An 18333-nucleotide genomic window follows, 5' to 3' on the forward strand; every position below is an offset into this window, starting at 1 on the left:
GCGATCAGCAAATCGCTGATTGTGACTCATAGAAAGCAAAATTTACAAGTTTTATGTTTCCAACGCATACTTTGTAACCTCTTCTTGTAAGTTACAAGTAAAACATGCCATCATACCATCTTTTGGTTTTATTATTCCGAAAAACATTATTTTAGCTGAAATGAGTCTTTGCAACCTTGATCGTAAGGATAAATATTTCGACTGAAAATTTCATGTTGTTAATAAATGTATATATTTTTAAGGGAATGAGGTACGCTGTGAAATGTCCAGGATCCAGGGTTATGACAGAGATATTGAACCTAAATCCTGATATTATAAAGGAGCACCTAAGGGTATCAGCTGCCGTGTTCCAGAGAATTTGTACCTTGGTTCCCGAAAAACGATCTGGATGGGAAATTGAAATAGATGTTGCTATCTTTCTTTTCTGGTTAGCAACAAGAACAAGCCGTCGGGTGGTTGGTGCAGTGTTTAACGTCCATAGGAACACCACAAAGAGAATCTGTGACAAGTTGTTAAATTTTACACTTAGCACTTTAATGAAACAAATCATCAAATATCCTCGTGAAGATAAACTGGCAATTATTGCATACAAATTTTGCAACCGAGCTAGAATACCGATATTTGACAACGCTGTAGGGGCAATTGACGGTTCCCACATTCGCATTAAATGTCCAACTTCTCTTCATGACCAATACATCAACCGTAAACTGAGTTATTCGATCCAATGCCAAGCCGTTTGTGACAGTAATTTTAAATTCATCGACATATGCGTAGGCTATCCCGGTAGTGTTCATGATACACGAGTAATGTATAATAGTTCTCTATATTGCAAGAGATTGTATCCTCCTGGCTACTACCTACTGGGTGACAGTGGCTATCCATGTAGCTTGTACCCAATTGCTATAGTAACTCCATTTAAGGAAACTGTTGGGCAGAGGCTTGCTGCGAATAAAAAACGGTTCAATAATCTCCACAGTAAAGCACGAACCATTGTTGAATGCGTTTTTGGTCAGATGAAAACAAGGTGGCGATGTATTTTCAATAAGGAACTAGAACTGAACATAGTGAACTGCATAAAAACTATTGTGGCATGTTGTGTCTTACATAATATCTGTGTGGATATGAACGATGTAATGGAAGCTGACTTGGAAGTAGCAGAAGAAACCACACAAAGTGGTCAAAATGAAGCAGAATATCAACCTGTTTCCGATACAGGAGAAGGTATTGCTTTTCGTTTGCAGCTTTTGGAAAAATTGGAAGCTATTATAAGTCAGCAAAACTCACGGCACAATTAATTTCTAATGTAACGGATCATTCATTGTGGTTCAATAAATAAACCTGTACAAATGAAGCTTTTTTATTTTCCCTCCAAATCGAACAGAACAACAAAGGACAATTTAAAATACGGGTTGGTATTAGATTAGATACTGTAGCGCATTTGCTCAATACATATCGGAATCTGATGAACTGGAGATGTCAAAAGGTACAGAAATGTTCTGTGATTGAGCGATCGATTTCGAGAGCATAAGGCACTGTTTGCTTTCTTTCCGCTTCCGTTTGGATTCTTTTCGAAAGTACTCAAACATGTCCTGCTGCGAGTACCGCTTCTTTCTCTTTTTCTCAGATTGAATCCAGTTTTCCGGATCTTCCATGCCAGGGCTTATTCGATGACGTTCGTCTGAGGGACCACAAACAGGTGAAACGGATGAATTTCTCGTAGCATCATCGTGAGAAGACAGAAACGATGGATCTGGATCGTATGCGATGTAGTCGCTCACGTTGAAATCATCATGATCACCACTTTCATCTTGAACCGGATCTGGTATGTTATGTGCATTTTTAATCACGTCACCATTGCTGTTCACTACAAGTGGAGGATAACACGTATTGACGAGTGCACGGATGGATTTGAGTTCACTCACTCGACAAAAAGTGACACAACAGCGGGGCCCTGTTTACTAAAAATGAACACATATGTGTTCATTTTTAGTAACACATATGTGTTCATTTTTAGTAAACAGGGCCCCGCTGTTGTGTCACTTTTTGTCGAGTGAGTGAACTCAAATCCATCCGTGCACTCGTCAATGCTGTGTTGACATAAATTCATGCATTTTCTCGAAGTGCACCCATTGGTCAGCTCTCTGCTCTCCGTTCTCGATGGCACCTCCAGTCGGAGGAGCTAGAGTCGGTGTATAATGAGTCACGCCAAGAGTGAAGCCAAGTCTACCTATTGAACTGTCAAACCGGCTACCTATCGTGCAAAGTAAACAAGCATTACGATGCTATGAAAGGTCCACGAAAGGTATTGCAATTAAATAATAAATATAACCGAAGAAATGATCGTATACACGCAGTGAGCATTACATTTGTCATGCGATACGTTTTGTAATGATCAGTAATGACAATTTTTACTATTTTTCCTTAAGATAATTCGACAAAATCACTGATATAATGATTTACTACAGCCGTTAATTTTTTTCCCCGCTAGAAGTCATTTGAAGTTGATGCAGAAGTCCTCTGTTGCCAAGTTAAAAGAAAGGGAATCTTTCGAGAACCGTGATGCGAGTTCAACTGTTTTTCTCTTGGCGTGACTCATTATACACCGACTCTAGGAGGAGCGATAAGTTGCTGGAATAAAAAGGGTTATTACTGTTTTGTTCTACGAACTGAAGCATTACATTTACTTTGTACTTTTTTGCCAAATTATTCCACTTAGCCTTGATCTGGTCGATGGAAAAGCTTTGCAGTCCCGAAGCTTCTAGGATGGTTCTGAAAATCATTGAATATAGGCAGGGTTACTTCCACTCACTTGCTATAAAAAGATGTTTTTCAGAATTATGAAATCATGCAATAGTATAATGTAAATTAGTACTTGTTAGTTACAAGAAGAGCTCATGAAGTATATATTTGACACATAAAATCTGTTGATATTGCTTTCAGTGCGTCACAATCAGCAATTTTAGACTTGTGAGCGCTCACTCAGAGTGAACACTCACGAATGATAAGATCGCTGATTGTGACGCTCTGAAAGCGAAATTGACAGGTTTTATGAGTCAAACACATACTTTACACCCTCTTTTTGTTACTTAAAAGAAGTACATACCATTATAACATCTAATGATTGCTAAATTCCGAAAAATATTATTTTATAGCAAGTGAGTGGAAGCAACCCTGAATATAGGTAAAATATTTGGACAGAGCACGAATAAAATAGTTCTTACCGCCAGGCCTCCTTTTTGTCAAAAAACTTATTGGTAAACATTCCGTTGTGTTGAATCCGGCTGTTTACCAAATCGGAAACTTCGGTCACACTCACTGGAAAAAGAAAAATGTTAATCATATTAATATAATAATATCACGATTTATACTTTTTTACGCCTTTTGCTTGCCCTCCATTTCGAACCACCAAATTTCACTCTCGATTTGACCAACAACAAAAAAACACTTGATACGGGATGCGCTCTTTCACTTCTACCGAGCCCCAATGAAGCTTACTGTCAAATCACTGAGATCTGAAAATAACTATCGAACTGTCAAAACTAACCATGCTCCAGAGTAGAGTTGTTTTCAACCGGAGGGGAAGTAACTATCGATCTGTCAAATTTTAACCAAAAGTTAAAAAAATTCGCCAAATGGTTCAGAGCCTTAGACGCTCTTTCGGCGACCCGATAATTCTCTACCCATCGGACGTCACAGAATTTCAATGGAAACAAAGAAGAACCAGCCACTGATGAATATTCAGCTCAGCGTAACGGCACATTTTTAAACAGACTGTACAACGAGAGCAAAAATTCGTCCAAGTTCCAATCTGTTTTCTTCGCTCCACATTTGAATGCATTATTCACTACGTGAAGACCACAGCTTCCAACATTCAAAATTTCAAACGTTGAACTTCCTCGAAGCTCTCAGCTCAACCGATAAGTCCTTCAGAAATTTCCAGTTCACATTCGGTCCATCCATTGAAATTTGAACGATTTTCTTCAAAGTACTAGGATTGATTTTGAAACATTCCTTCAGCCCAATCAGCAAGTCACTCGCACGCGTAGATGATAGAAACGCAGAACCGACATAGTTTGTTCGAACTTCACATTTTTCCTTGTCATAGTACCGAACAGAAATATCCATCTGCTGTCGTTGGGCGATTTTGTTCAGCGACTCGTCAAATCCAACGACGATCCTTGAGGTCTGATTCAAAGTTTTGAATAGGTCCTCCTGAAAGGATAGAGCCACGCCGTAACCTATTTTCATACGACCCACACGCATCTATGAGGCAATTTCGCTATCCGGGAACATCTTCTTGAAAATGCCAACATCAGCACTCGCACTTCGGTTGGAATTATGGGTGAAAGCCGTTTCAAGCACCCACCTGCTGTTATAACTTTCTCTCGTAACACATACTTTTTCATGTTCACTGCGTATCCACTACTGATTGGTTCTGCCTCTGCTGTACTGGCTCCATCGAAATCCTTGGCAAGTACAACAACACCTGAAATATAAATAGACAAATTGTAATATATGAATCGGTCATAAGGCTATATTTCAGAACGTTTACCATCAGACGACTTTACTTGTGACTGAAAACAGGTCAACTTCATGTTCGTGCGTCAAATATTGGCTTTGATGAAATTTTCCTTTTTCGTAGCTACTAAAAGCCACCCTACCCATCGTATCTATTTCATAGATCATATTTTTAATCAATTTACTTGGTTTTACAGCTTTAATAGTCTTCTTCGCAAACCTATTTTGACCACAACTTGCGAGGATCAATGAATAAAATCATTTAAATAATTTGAATCACTGCTTGCTCGGATAATACCATACTTCTCGATGATTTTTAGAAATTCTAGGTACGTCCACGCAAAGCAACATTACCGTCGGGTAATGAAATCATCGAAAGAAGTCATTGTTGAAGCCTTACACTACCTACTACACTACTTTCAAGAAATCATCAAAAGAAGTCATTGTTTACAAAAGCTGTTACGCTCTAATTCCAGCTCTATCTTGATATGGGAACTGACATCCGTTTGATGAGCTTGACAAATGTCCAACACATAATCTTACTAATTTATGGTGGTCTTGATAAGGTCTGTTTTGTCGTGATGGTTGAGTAATGCTAAGCTATTAGGGTGTTAAACACACGCTTGGCATAGATGACCCACAGCGACTCACCAAGAGCTTCTGATTCAGATCAATAGCGGTGCGGCTTCTTATTCCTTCTATGTATGCTCATGTCGGCTGCAGCTCGCTGCTTGCAAGCAGCCTTTTATTGTGTACTGGAGAACAATGTTGAACGTCACACGCCGAAAGCACTGCTGCTGTTGCTGCTCCTGCTGATGCCGACGACCGGACACCACCACACACGGTGATTGGACTGAATCCGATCAGCGGTTGAGGGCAGCCTTGATAGCTAGCTGCTTGCGGGTAGCCTTTCGTTGTGTACTGGAGAACACCACCACTCACCACGCGGTGGTTGAATAAACACCATTTGTTGAGACCGGATGGAATTCAACTTTGAAATCTGTGTTAGGGAAATCGCTTTCGCAGGCAATCGGTGACATTTAGAAAAATTATAAAGTCTTTTTATCAAATGCGTAGAAATTTTTCTGATCGATTGGTGATACAATTATTGAAATTGGTCGAGGGGCAGCTGAGTTATTAACGTTCAAAATCTTTCATAAATTTGTTACATGTTCTATTTTCGGTTTTCACTAAGTGTACTCCCATATAGAAATTACTTCCCGCTACAGATACAAGAGTGGATGCAATCTACACGGAAATTCGCATCAACTCAAAATTGAGTCGAACATGCTCATTTCAGCGGGAAGTATGGCTACTCAAAAGTGAGTACGCGCACTTTTACTCACTTTTGAGTAAACGACGTTCTCGCGCAGAGTGAGTCAAAACCACTCTGTGATATTTTCAGCCGGGAAGTTTGGTTTTTTATTTTTATTATTATTTTTTTATGAAAAATTGTTATTACCTGCTTCAGATTTATTTAGCTCGAGCTGAAGACGACTGAAAACCGTCTCCGCATGCAAATCCTACTTACCTTCATACATTTCGGTCGGTGTTATACAATAATTTCGCCGTTTCATACAGTGCTTGCTCCGACACGACTGGCATTTTTTCTAAGTTCCGGATTTGGCTGACTGAGTGGCTTTTACTCAGTTTGGCATTTCTCGTTTACACAGATTTTGACAACCTAATGCATCAGACGACATGGAGTACGATCGACTCACCCGGTGAGTAAGCTGAAGTAAGAGTGTAGGCAGTGAGATTGGGTACACTGAAACAAGGACCATAGTTAGGAATACTATTTTGCAGAAAACACTTATTTTCAAAAACCACGCAAAACCACGCTGCCAACAACCGTTAAATCTACTATGATTTCAGTATAGTTGACTATGAATGTTAATAAAATGTACTATGGTACTAGCAAAACTACTATGCTTGATCAAAATGCATAGTAATTTTTATAGAAATAATAGTAAAATGAAATGAAATAGTTTTCTGCTAAAATCTATTGGTGAGGGTATTTAATTTAAACCAGCAATATAGTATTTTTGCCAATGGATTTTGTTTCAGTGTAGACTTAGAATAGCGTGAAACGTACGCAGCCATATTATCTCAAAAATGTTTGGCTAAGAGGGTGTTTGGTTTTGTTTTCAGTATGTGTCGCCGTTGCCAGTTTTCCACATAATTCAAGCAGTTTGTTTACCCTGCCGTATCGTTCTGCACGAAACGAAACGTATTGTTGACGATTCTCTGTACACCGTTCAACTGTATGCTTTTTTTTTCATACCTACTTACAAAAAAATATCAACAAGCAACTCGTTTGTCAAGTTAAAACATAAGAAAGCCATTGGAAATCGGGACGAATCACAAAAAGTTTACTTGTTTCCGCCCGGGATCGAACCGGGGGCCTTCCGCGTGTTAGGCGGATGTGATAACCACTACACCACGGAAACAGATGGATATACTAGCCATCAATTTCAATCAGTTTATTTGTTACTTAACCAACATTCAATTTACTACAACCTAGGAATAGCTTCGACAAAGATTTAGTTCTACTTCAATAACCAATAACCTAAATGAAAAAGAACTCTCTCATTAATGAACTGACTATATTTTCCTTAACACAATAAAAATCTAGGAAACTAAAACTACCGCTAAAAGAAGTCATCTCTTCGTCGAATCCCGTTGCCATACGTAGGACCAAAACGTGTACTTTGCCACAAGGAACAGCCCTACGAAACCGATTGGCTTCATAAGCTGCACCTTGTATCGCTGTCGTCGTTGGCTAGCGGCATCCGCTTGCATTTTCTCGTCCTCGGTCTTTGATTGTCACGCCAGCTTCCGTTCGGTATGAAGTGCTCTTACCGACGACTGCTGGCCACCTGTTGTATGGGAAGACTGCTTTGCTTCCAAAACGGGTTTCTTGGCAGACGGCTCAGGGGGAGCATTTTCCACTGGATTGTTAACCGGAAGGATTTGAAATCTCAAATCGCTATCTCGGAAGCGTTTTTGAACGATTTTTCCCACATCCTTCGTCCAATTTTCGAACTTGGTAGCGACGGCCTCCTGTTTGGATTTGTCGCCATCGCCGGAAATAATGATACGGACTTCGTACTGTTTGGTGAGCCACTTTTGGACGTGATGAATCTTAGACATAAGATCATGTTCCGTGATCCGAGCACTGACGTTGAGCAGTTTATCGCCTTTGATGGCCGCTTCCTGTTTGGTACGTTTCTTCTCCTCACGGCGCTTCAAATCCTCCTCCAGGTATTCTGCGCTTGACATGAGTCTAAAAATGGAAATTCTCTTTAATTTATTTCATATTAACCATACCGTTACGACTATTACTTATAAACGGGGCGCTGTGTCTTCATGTCCAAATCGACAATCTTAACTAGTTTGAGGTCCCGTCGTTTCGAAATCTTTTGCGCCTCGTCCAGACTCACAATCGATACCGCTTGGTCCGGTCCGACTAGGGTGATCTTCGGTGCCGTTTTCGGTTTTCTCACCGCAGTAGCCGGAGTAGTTCCAGCCTGTGCAGCTCCCCCTACATCCGCAGGCGATTTCGACGATTTTGAAGCATACTGAACGAAATTACTTACCGCAGCCGGAAGAGCACGACTGGAAGCTGCGAGCGATGATCTATAATGGAACGTGGTACGAACGATTCTTCCAAGGACGTTCATTTCGTCGCATTCAGGTTCGTTTTCTTTCTCGCGAAGGTTTATTTTTAATGCGATACGCAAAAGATGAGCGATGAGCGATGTAAACACGGTCGAACGACGATGTTTTGTTCGAATTTTGCCATCAGCTGGTTTTGACACAACGAGTCTAACGAAGTACTAGATTGAAGTGATTGGAAGAACGCAGCCAACTTGCTCTTTAAATTTGCTTGTTGCGGAATGTTTCAGCGCTGAGCACGTGGTCACTTTGGTGTCTAAAAATTAAGGATCAGCCCGAGTCAGTGCTGAGATTTGTCATTGTCATTGACAGACTTTTGCGCGATATTGACAAAATTTTTTTTCACATAGTCAATGATAGACTTGATCCTCAAAAAAATCTTTGTCAAAATCTCATTCATTTTTTCGTCAATGACAAAGATTCACCTGGTAACAGAAAGTGTAATTTCTTGCATTCTGAGACGTAGACGTAGATGCTTATTCACTTTAATGGCTCCATGTAATTGTTTTGCTCAAGCCATTTAATTTCATCTCAAATTTAGCTAATAAACAAATCAGCACATGTTCGTCACTGACAAAAATGCTACTGACAATTGGCATGGTTTGCCTTGACGATGACTGTTAGCTCAAACGAGTGACCAAAGCAGAATTTTGAGTATCACCGTGTATTGTCGAAATTTTGCAGCACTGGCCCGAGTATTCGACCACCATAATATTTAAGTAAAAATGATGCCCCTTCCCTTATTAATTTAATTTCAAGGGAAAGAATATCGCGGAAAAATTGCCTCCTTAAATTCGTCTCCATGGCTCGTCGAAACGGAATTTCACAGAATATTTTGTCGTTTATTTCTTGTTTCGAAAATTTCGATTTTAATATATAGATTTTAACAGAATTCCGCATAATTTCGTCTATTTACAATATTCCTATTAAAAAAACAATCTGAAAACGAAGAAGTCCAAGGCCAATCAAGTGAAATTTCAGGGTTTGCACAATTTTGTCAATTTATCTATATATCTATCTATCTATATATATAAAAATGAATTTCTGTCTGTCTGTCTGTCTGTCTGTCTGTCTGTCTGTCTGACCCTTATAGACTCGGAAACTACTGAACCGATTGGCGTAAAAATTTGTATACAGGGGTTTTTGGGGCCGTGGAAGGTTCTTATGATGGTTCGAGAGCCTTCCCCCTTCTGTAAGGGGGGGCTCCCATACAAATGAAACAGAAATTTCTGCATAACTCGAGAACTATCAAGCAAATGGAACCAAATTAGGCATGTGGGGGCGAGTGTGGAGGTATAAGGAGATAATCATAGGGGGTAGCCCCTTAGATAATAGGGGGGAGGGGTTACGTACAATATATCATGCTTTTTTTTTAATTCGGCGCATAAACTCAAGCTAATATTGAATCCCGAGCAAGACCGGGCACACTCAGCTAGTAGGTATATATAAATGAATTTCTGTCTGTCTGTCTGTCTGACACTTATAGACTCGGAAACTACTGAACCGATTGGCGAGAAAATTTGTATGCAGGGGTTTTTGGGACAGGGAAAGGTTCGTATGATGTTTCGAGACCCCTCCTCCTGTGTATGGGGGGGGGGGAAGGCTCCCATACTAATTAAACAGAAATTTCTGCATAACTCGAGAACTAATCAAGCAAATGGAACCAAATTTGGCATGTGGTGGTATAAGGAGATGGTCATAGGGGGTAGCCCCTTAGATAAGAGGGGGGCTACATTCGATATAGCATGCTTTTTTTTTTAATCAGCGCATAAACTCAACCTAATATTGAATCCCGAGCAAGACCGGGAACACTCAGCTAGTTTCTAATAAAAATATTATTATTATTTAGCTTTATATAGGAGGCTTTCAGCCTTAGGCTGGTTCGCCTCCACCAAATAAAAATATGTTTTACAGTCGCCATCAAGATCTATGTTTTTAACATGCGTTAATGCAATCAAACCATTGGAAAAGTAAAATATCATTGTGCTCAGAAAACGAAGCTCTTTCGGAAACGGATACATTTTAAAAAATTGAAGAACCCAATTCAGATATTTTTTTGAAGACTGAAATATAAAATGTTCGAAATTGTTTGTTTGAAATTAAGCTATGCTACATGTTAATTATACGAAGATTGAGCATAGATATTCATATATAAAACAACTAGCAGACCCTGCGAACTTCTTTCCGCACAAAACTTAATTTTTGTGCTAAGCAATTCCGAGCATTCACGATTCAACCCCTTTTTTTGCTGCGGGCGGAGATGTACACAATAATAAAAAGTCAGCTCAAATCGGATGATCCGTTCTTAAGTTATATATATCATATGTTTATTTATTTATGTATTTTTTATCTGATGAGACAACAAAACCTTACCCCCAAGCTCCTCCCCTGATCCTATCCTTCAAAAATGTATCTCTCTAATCTCGAGTAAGCCGCGAGTATTCGGCCCAACTCCTACTAGACATAGAATTAAGTGAATTTTGTTAGTCACTAGAAATAACCCAGGTTGCTTGGTTATCCATTTGTATGCCTCTTTTCACACCTACTCAATAGCAGTCCCGTGGTTTCACAAAATCGGCATTTCAAATTCTGAAAAGGGACAAGTTTTAATGCAAGTATTTTGGTTAAGGGTCAAGTGGGGGCGGTCTGGTTTCTTCACCATTTTATTGTATTTTCTTGTGCTTTCAATTGCTCAAAGAATGGCCTGCTCATTTTTGCCCGTTTAGAAGCTATTGATATTGGAAGTTGGGTAATTTTCAACCAAAAAATGTAAATAACTTTTCAAATATTGATGGTAGCAATTTGCAGTCTTGTAAAAAGATATGTAATTTGATATTTCTAACATCTTTGTAGAACATGCCAGACATGTAGAAATATTGTAGAAAAAGTTACAGATGCAAAACTGATTTTAACGATGTCTCCAAAAAAAAAACCTTTTTATCTCAGAAGTTATAAGAGCTAGAAAGTTATAATCTTCAGCAAAGTTGTTCACAGTAATGTTTCCTACAGCTTTGCCCGGCACAATTATTTTGTATCTTATTATGTTAAAAAAATAAATTTTGCATCTCACTTTTAGGTGGATTAATCTTTAATTTTCTTTTACCATAAGAAGGAGTGTTGTAACCCAAGAAACTTCTCAGAAGACACCTAGTAGCTTTAATCAACCATTTCAGCGTAAATAAAAAAAGCGTGTGTTTTGATACCCTTGGCACCACTGTGCAACGCAGCCAGTTCTTGAAAGCCTCCTGGAAAATGATATACACACTGGAGTCGCTTTTTACGCGGGTGAAACGTCCCGCGTAAAAAAAAACCACGTAAATTCCGGAATCCGCGTAAAAAAACGTGTAAAAAACCGCGTAAAAAGCGACTCCAGTGGATAACGATAAACCGCGTAAATTCTGAAATCCGCGTAAAAGAAATCCGAAATCCGCGTAAAAAACCGCGTAAATTCCGAAATCCGTGTAAAAAAAACCGCGTAAAAACCGTGTAAAAAAACCGCGTAAAAAAACCGTGTAAAAAAACCGCGTAAAAAGCAAGCTACATCATTTTCCTTGTCTATTTGATATATTTTTCACATCGAAGATGCGTCACACATATCAAAACGGCCAGGCCTACTGTGCAGCATTTAAGGGGCAAGATGACCCAGAAAACATCGAAGATTTGAACACAATGTTTCAGAATCCAATAAACGGATGAAACGTGGAAATCTCGTACTGTACGATCCGATTTTGGTAATTATATGATTGGTTGGTCGTTGGAAGCATCAAAGCTAGAAAGGTTAAGTGATGCTCCATTTTCTTCTGACGGTTGGGGCATGAGCACTAACTCTTGTCCTAGCCTTTTATGACTTATGGCTATAGCGCCATTACTCGTTTTCTGAAAAGAGAAGAGGGAAAGGAAAAGGAGAAGGACAAAGAGGAAAGGATTATGTGAAATCTATGAGCATAAACAATATTTTTGATTTGAAATATACAATATAGAAATGCATAACGGCGCGGTCACTACCCGAGTCTTGTCACTATTATCAAGTCATAAAAAGTAACAAGGGCTAAAATGTGATCCTTTGATTACTGGAAAATCCTGATTCCCTAGTTTGAAGTTGTCACGACTAGGGTTCGGTGGTAGATCTTATACCAGTAACGCACCACAAAAAGGTGATCTCCCAACGTTACTGGTTTGAAAAGATAAAAATTTACAAAACGGAACGAACCCGCTTAAAGGCGTTCCAATGCGCTCAAGGGACTGATTTTTTTTTTGGACACAGCTGGATCGAGTAGAAACACCTAAAATCTACTCGAAGGTTAAATGTTGTCAGACACAATTAATTGTAACATGTATTGTTACCGCGAGGCAATTAATTTAAAACCAAAACCATAAGATACCCACATAGTTGCATCTCGCTTGCATAGCCCTAGCTGACGTTGATACCAAGGCCAAGAATATGAAATGAAAAGTAGGGCAAAAGGAGCGAGAGCTCGTTTTACATAATCTAACTGCAGTATTTACTTAGGAACGTTTCTGCGTTCAAGTAGGATAAACACGCCCACGCATGGCATGCTTGCGCATCTAGGTTACGTTTAGCTTTCCCTCTCTGTTTATTCTTAACGAAGGATATAATTATAATGTTTAAACGTTACAAATGTCTCATTCTTATTTGTAGAGCCATATCAGATCTGAGTTACGAAAATAAATAAACTTACAAGATATCTGAGAAATCCCTCTAAGGTCTAAACAACACAAATTTACCCTTTCAAGGGCGATCGGAATCCTAGCTAATTAGAATAGGCAAATTAGGTTAAAGTTCGGTATTGAAAGGGATATGTTAAACCCTGGACAAATCATGTAAAAGTTTTACATAATTATAAGTTGCTAATGCAACACGTAGCCGTAAGATCACTTTGTACAATTTTGTTGAATAAAATTAAATTTCGTAGGTTACTCCATATTCTTCTCTTTTGAATCCTAAAGAACTTTCGGCCTAGAAGTGAAAACTTCTCTCCTTAACCGGAGAAAAAAGTAGCTCCTAGAAGAACTCTTGACTTGGAAGTGAAAACTTCTCTCCTTAACCGGAGAAAAAAGTAGCTGCTAGAATCGAGAAACAGTGTCTGACCTAGTAAGCGAAAGACTCTCCCTAACCGGAGAAGAAAGTAGCTTTTGGCGGCGACATGTATTAAGAGACGCACACATAGCGGCGCCGGTAATCGTGATTGCATCTCACCCCAAAGGGCCTGGGTTCAATCCCAGTCAGCGCTGCTGGGATTTTCTGAGGCATTAAATCTCTGATTACAAATTCCTTCGGAAGGGAAGTAAAGCCGTTGATCCCCGGTCTATGAGTTTTGATGGGTTGATAGGAAGGGTTTTTCAGGTGTGGGAGCTGCCTCCCTGGCGTCGGTAGCATTGGTACTCAGTACGGAAAACAAGATCGACGGAAAAAAATCAAGAAAAAAAAATATTAAGGGTTGTGTCCTAGACACGACCGCAGTATGACGTAGAACTACGCAAAATTGGTGTATTTCGTGCATTTTTGACCATTATACCTTATCTTAAATTTTTCAAGTATTACAATGTTGGTTCAACGTACGTGTATCTCTTAGCGGAAGTGAATATTCACTGTAATTATTTTTGAGAGGCATTGTGTACTACCGCAAACTACTTTATTAGAAATATTCTCAGTGATTATTCACTTTCGCTAAGAGACACATCTACCTGGAAAAGCAACCGTTTCGTGATGAGTGTGTGTTTGCGATTTGCGATTTGCGTCCATTTTTACAGTGGACGCGCAATGCCCCCCTTTGGCAATGTTGCCATACTTTGAAACCACTGGAAGTGAATAGAGGAAGCTTTTTGGATAGCTGTAGATGCTGCGGTTTATATAAGGCATGAGGCTAATTGCGACCTTAAACGAATAAAACTTATCATGTGACACCTCAAATCACATTAGAATGAAAAAAAAACTAGTTCAATGGTAGTCATTTGGTGACCCTGTGACACATTGGCCATGTTTTGATTCCTCCGGACAAGTGGCCAGTTACTGAATATGGTCGAAACCATCGAATCACTACCACTGACTCACTCCTGCCTGCTGCAGGACCCAGTGCCACGCCACTTTTCAGGTTCAAGCAGAACGATGTGCAACCAAGTGGTACTCGATTATGACGACTGGGTTTGGGGAAAACATTTATTTCATGAAAAAAATTATAACATTATCATTTGCAAATTTTTCAAAAGTTTTTTATAGAAAATTGGAAAAGCATTTATTTCAGAAGATGCGTAAAGTAATATCCTATCGATTGGCGTATTTGGATTTTCATTTCATCTATAAATGACAAATTTATGAGCGTTGAAAACCTAACACTACTTCACCACACATATTTTTTGATTTGGACCCCAGTATCCAGCTTTCCATTCTCAGTAATGGCGGCCTGTTTGTATGAATAAATGTATCCTTCCCTGTGCTATCTGGAGGTTCGCATTTTGACCCCTCCTTTTCTCTCTCCCAGGAACAGAAGAAAATGAAACAACATACGCCCTCCAGATAGTGTCAAAAAGCACAGTGAAGGATACATTTATTCATACAAACAGGCCGCCATTACCGAGCATGGAAAGCTGGATAGTCGACAAAGACGTAGTTCTACGTCAAAAAACAGACGCACACAGAGTTGGTAACGGTCAGTTTGGTCAGTGACGTTTGACGAAAACCAAAAATAAATTGTCGTGGTACAAAAACCACCATTTCCATACATCCTTCGTCATTGACGAAAAGAGCCTTCACTTCTCTTTTTTCTATCATGCATGGACAAAAAAAAGCAAATCTCGATAACGTTTTCAAAGGGACGTATCAGCTTTTGTAAACAATGCATTTGATCGTTAATTTAGCGTAACCATATGGTTTCCTGTGGAAAACCTAAAAAATCTGCCGGAAAATGAGGAAATTGACGAAAATTTTATTCAGTCTCGGAGTAGTACCAATAGACTGAGTGAATCCAATCTTTACTTTTCTCAAATTCGGGAATTTTTCCCTGGAAAATCCTGGAAAAACCTGGGAGGCAAATTTACTCATCGCTGAGTTCCTGCACTTTTGGCGATTATGAGTGAACTAAACTCAAATTTGGGTCGTTCTCATTCGCCGTGTAGTTTCGTTCCGTTTCCCATACAAACTTCAAAGTACCTTCGCAAATCCATATAAATAATAACCAAATTCGTTCAAATGTGTTACAGCTGTTGAGGATCTCAATACACATCAAAAGAGCAATGTGGAGCTGAAGGTTGACCCACCCTAATGTAATAAGGGGAAAAAACAGAGAGCAAATAAAAAATATTAAAAACGAGAGCAGAACTCAAAATATTGCTCCTTAGTGATGTTTAACTGGCAAGGAATGTTATAATGAACTGCTCAAATGACATAATTAAATTAATGATACATTACATATAATGTTGTCAATACAAATCTCAAAGGCAAATTCTGCTTGGTTTACTATCAAAAGTGTTTGTAAATTTTTCATCTTCGTGAATCGTTGAGTGTTGATATACTTTTGTGAAAACCCGAACAAACAAACAAACGCCTAGGAGAAGGTACAGAATCTGTACGATACTACAGCAATGGGAACAAATCAGCATAATGAGATTAGATCCTCGGTCTCTTTTATACCGCATTATGTGCATTAGTCCACATTTAGAGCAGATTATGGAACAACTTTTGCAACGTAATTATTCGAAGTAATGTAAAAGTGAAAGGAATCGTATAATCAAAACAAACATCTCTACCAGTCAACTACACTAAAGCTAAAACTGATCACATGGATTTCACAAGTCCGATAATTAAAACCATTCACGAGATAACTCCATAAATTGATAGTTATAATTTATTCAAGATTCACAGGCATTAGACACTCGTTGCGAAACATGCGTTATCACTTTTTTTTTCCAATTCATAAACCTAACAAATAATTTACAATCATCATTCCAGAATCCATTCATACACATACTCCTGAATGAATCAGATCTTGCTACCAAGCAATTAAAGCTTCGTTATTATTCTCACGATCACGATCTAACATCCATCATTAAAATCATTCAAAGACCTTATCTTAGCTACAGCTAGCGCATTATAATATTCGTAGCATTTCACAGTCCTAATGACTTTTAGAGAGAAACCAAATACGCACATCCTATCTCGGAAAGGAAATTTCCGCTCCACTAGTGGTTTCTCCGCTTCAATCTCCGATCAAATTTGCCCAATTTCAGCTGATCCCACGTCGAACGACTAACGTTGACCATCACCTTCGGTTTGGGAAATCCGTTGAAGTTGGTGGCCAGTACCGTCCCATAAGCGCCCATGTTGTCGAACACGAGAAAATCTCCAAGCTGCAGTTCCTCCATCATCCATCCGGAAGCGATCAGATCCGTCGAATCGCACGTGGGGCCCCACAACGTTGTCGAGTAGTGATCTCGGCTACGAACTAGCTGACGATTTGCGGGAATCACAACCGGTGGATAGCGACGCGGGTTAAGCCAATCGAACGAACCGAACATCCCGTCGTTGAGGTAGTACATGATCTCCGAGATGATGCCATGAGGCGATCGGATGACCCTTTTCGATTGCACATGTGCCACTAGGGTTACGGCAGATGCAACGTAGTACGTTCCAGGTTCGGCGATAACCCGAACGCCGGACTTTAACGGGAAGTAGCGTTGAAGTGCCAGATTGACTGCCTTGACAAACGCGTCGATTGGTTTGTCGTGGTCACCTGGAAAGCCACCGCCGATGTCCAGCAGACGGAGATCGAAGTCAAGGTCGGTTGCAAGGTTGAAAAGGTTTCTAGCCGCTTTGATTGCTCCGTAAAACGATTCTGCATCGCTGTTCCCTGATCCTACATGGAAGCTGATACCGACTACGGTTAACCCGAGTGATTTTGCGTGCTTCAGTAGCCGAGGGGCTTCGTGTTCCGGATCGCAACCGAACTTCTTTCCCAGAGAAACCTGGGCACTGGCCGAATCGTAGCGTATTCTCAGCACAAGTGACGCATCCGAGTGCAGTCCTTTGATCTTGTCCAACTCGATCTCACCGTCGAAGGTCATCATATTGATACCGCACGACTTGGCATAGCTGATCGAGTCAACCGATTTTGCCGTGTGAGCAAAGATGATCTTGTTAGGATCGGCCCCTAGTTTGAGTACCTTTTCGATTTCCTTTTTTGATGCACAATCAAAGCCAGCTCCAAGAGCGATCAGTGTCCTAATGATCGCCGAATCGTCGTTGCACTTGACGGCGTAGAATGGCTCTACGCGTGGTAGCTTTTCCCGCCAGTTTCGATGCTTCGCCACAACATCATCTAGATTGAGGATATGTACTGGGTTCTCCTGCGGGCCACGAGCCACGACCGACTCGATCACCTCGTCCAGTGAAGACCCGTCCTCGATCAGGTTGTACCGAATATTGTGCATCTCACCCGCGATCTCCAGCTGATCAACTAACGTAAACAACTAAGCCCTTGAACTTCGTCTAAGGTACTTTTATAGTCTCCGGATGCAACTCGATCGGTGTTCCTCGCTGGGAAAAATGCGGATCATTTATGAATGAACATGATCCCCGCTCACTCCGTCAGAGCCCTACAGCTAATGGGGTTTGTGCAACATTCGGAAAATGTTCCCGGTGCGATTGTTGATCCGAGTAATGTCGGATATCAGAATGGGAGTAAATGTACAATAAATTACGCTGTTCCGAGCGCAATTAAAACACAATTCTATTTCATCTGACATTGAGATTACCTAAAGTAATCCAAATCGGTGACATCAAAGCAACCAATTTCGTATTCAATTTGATCTCCAGCTTTATTCGGGTCGGTCAGCATCTTGAGCTGGTGCTTGGTTTGGCACGAGCTAACAGGGAATTTCCCACGACACTCATCGAAATCGCACAACAGCGTTTAAACTGGACGACTGCTTCCAATCCCGCTCGTATTCGCACACGATCGCTGACAGGTCTATGCACACGCTAATTAAGTAATCACAATGTAAAGCAAAGATTTGTACCTGCGAGGCAATTAAATCTGTGATCAGCTCATTTTAAGACGTGATAATTGTTTATGTGCGTAATCTGGATTGTTTTGATGAGTTGTGATTGTTGAAGTCATTTTA

General features: G+C 40.0%; 2 protein-coding genes, 1 non-coding gene and 1 pseudogene across 3 annotated transcripts; all 4 read right to left on the bottom strand.

Annotated features, from left to right (window-relative positions):
- Positions 1-1442: 1442 nt before the first annotated feature.
- LOC135703112 (uncharacterized) lies at positions 1443-3449 on the bottom strand (annotated as a pseudogene).
- A 3446-nt stretch (positions 3450-6895) lies between these two features.
- TRNAV-AAC (transfer RNA valine (anticodon AAC)) lies at positions 6896-6968 on the bottom strand. Its single transcript has one exon. It is a non-coding gene; the product is annotated as a tRNA-Val (tRNA).
- Positions 6969-7110: 142 nt separating this feature from the next.
- Positions 7111-8279, bottom strand: mIF3 (mitochondrial translation initiation factor 3). The gene is made up of 2 exons (XM_065224183.1): positions 7864-8279; positions 7111-7804 (listed from the first exon to the last, which is right to left on the bottom strand). Exons 1-2 carry the CDS (start codon positions 8199-8201, stop codon positions 7345-7347), a joined length of 798 nt encoding a protein of 265 aa, XP_065080255.1. The 5' UTR covers positions 8202-8279; the 3' UTR covers positions 7111-7344.
- Positions 8280-16081: 7802 nt separating this feature from the next.
- LOC135703073 (ornithine decarboxylase-like) lies at positions 16082-17861 on the bottom strand. The gene has a single exon (XM_065224184.1). The coding sequence runs from the start codon at positions 17638-17640 to the stop codon at positions 16393-16395; it is 1248 nt and encodes a 415-aa protein (XP_065080256.1). The 5' UTR covers positions 17641-17861; the 3' UTR covers positions 16082-16392.
- Positions 17862-18333: the final 472 nt, after the last annotated feature.

This window comes from Ochlerotatus camptorhynchus, unplaced genomic scaffold (assembly GCF_037179485.1).
Source record: "Ochlerotatus camptorhynchus isolate MF236.1 unplaced genomic scaffold, CSIRO-AGI_Acam_v1.1 ptg000209l, whole genome shotgun sequence".
NCBI lineage: Eukaryota > Metazoa > Arthropoda > Insecta > Diptera > Culicidae > Ochlerotatus > Ochlerotatus camptorhynchus.

Coding starts and splice junctions, on each gene's coding strand:
- mIF3 (XM_065224183.1), bottom strand. CDS start 8,201: ATGAACGTCCTTGGAAGAATCGTTCGTACCACGTTCCATTATAGATCA. Junction 7,805..7,863: donor ACACAGCGCCCCGTTTATAA/GTAATAGTCGTA, acceptor TTCCATTTTTAG/ACTCATGTCAAGCGCAGAAT.
- LOC135703073 (XM_065224184.1), bottom strand. CDS start 17,640: ATGCACAATATTCGGTACAACCTGATCGAGGACGGGTCTTCACTGGAC.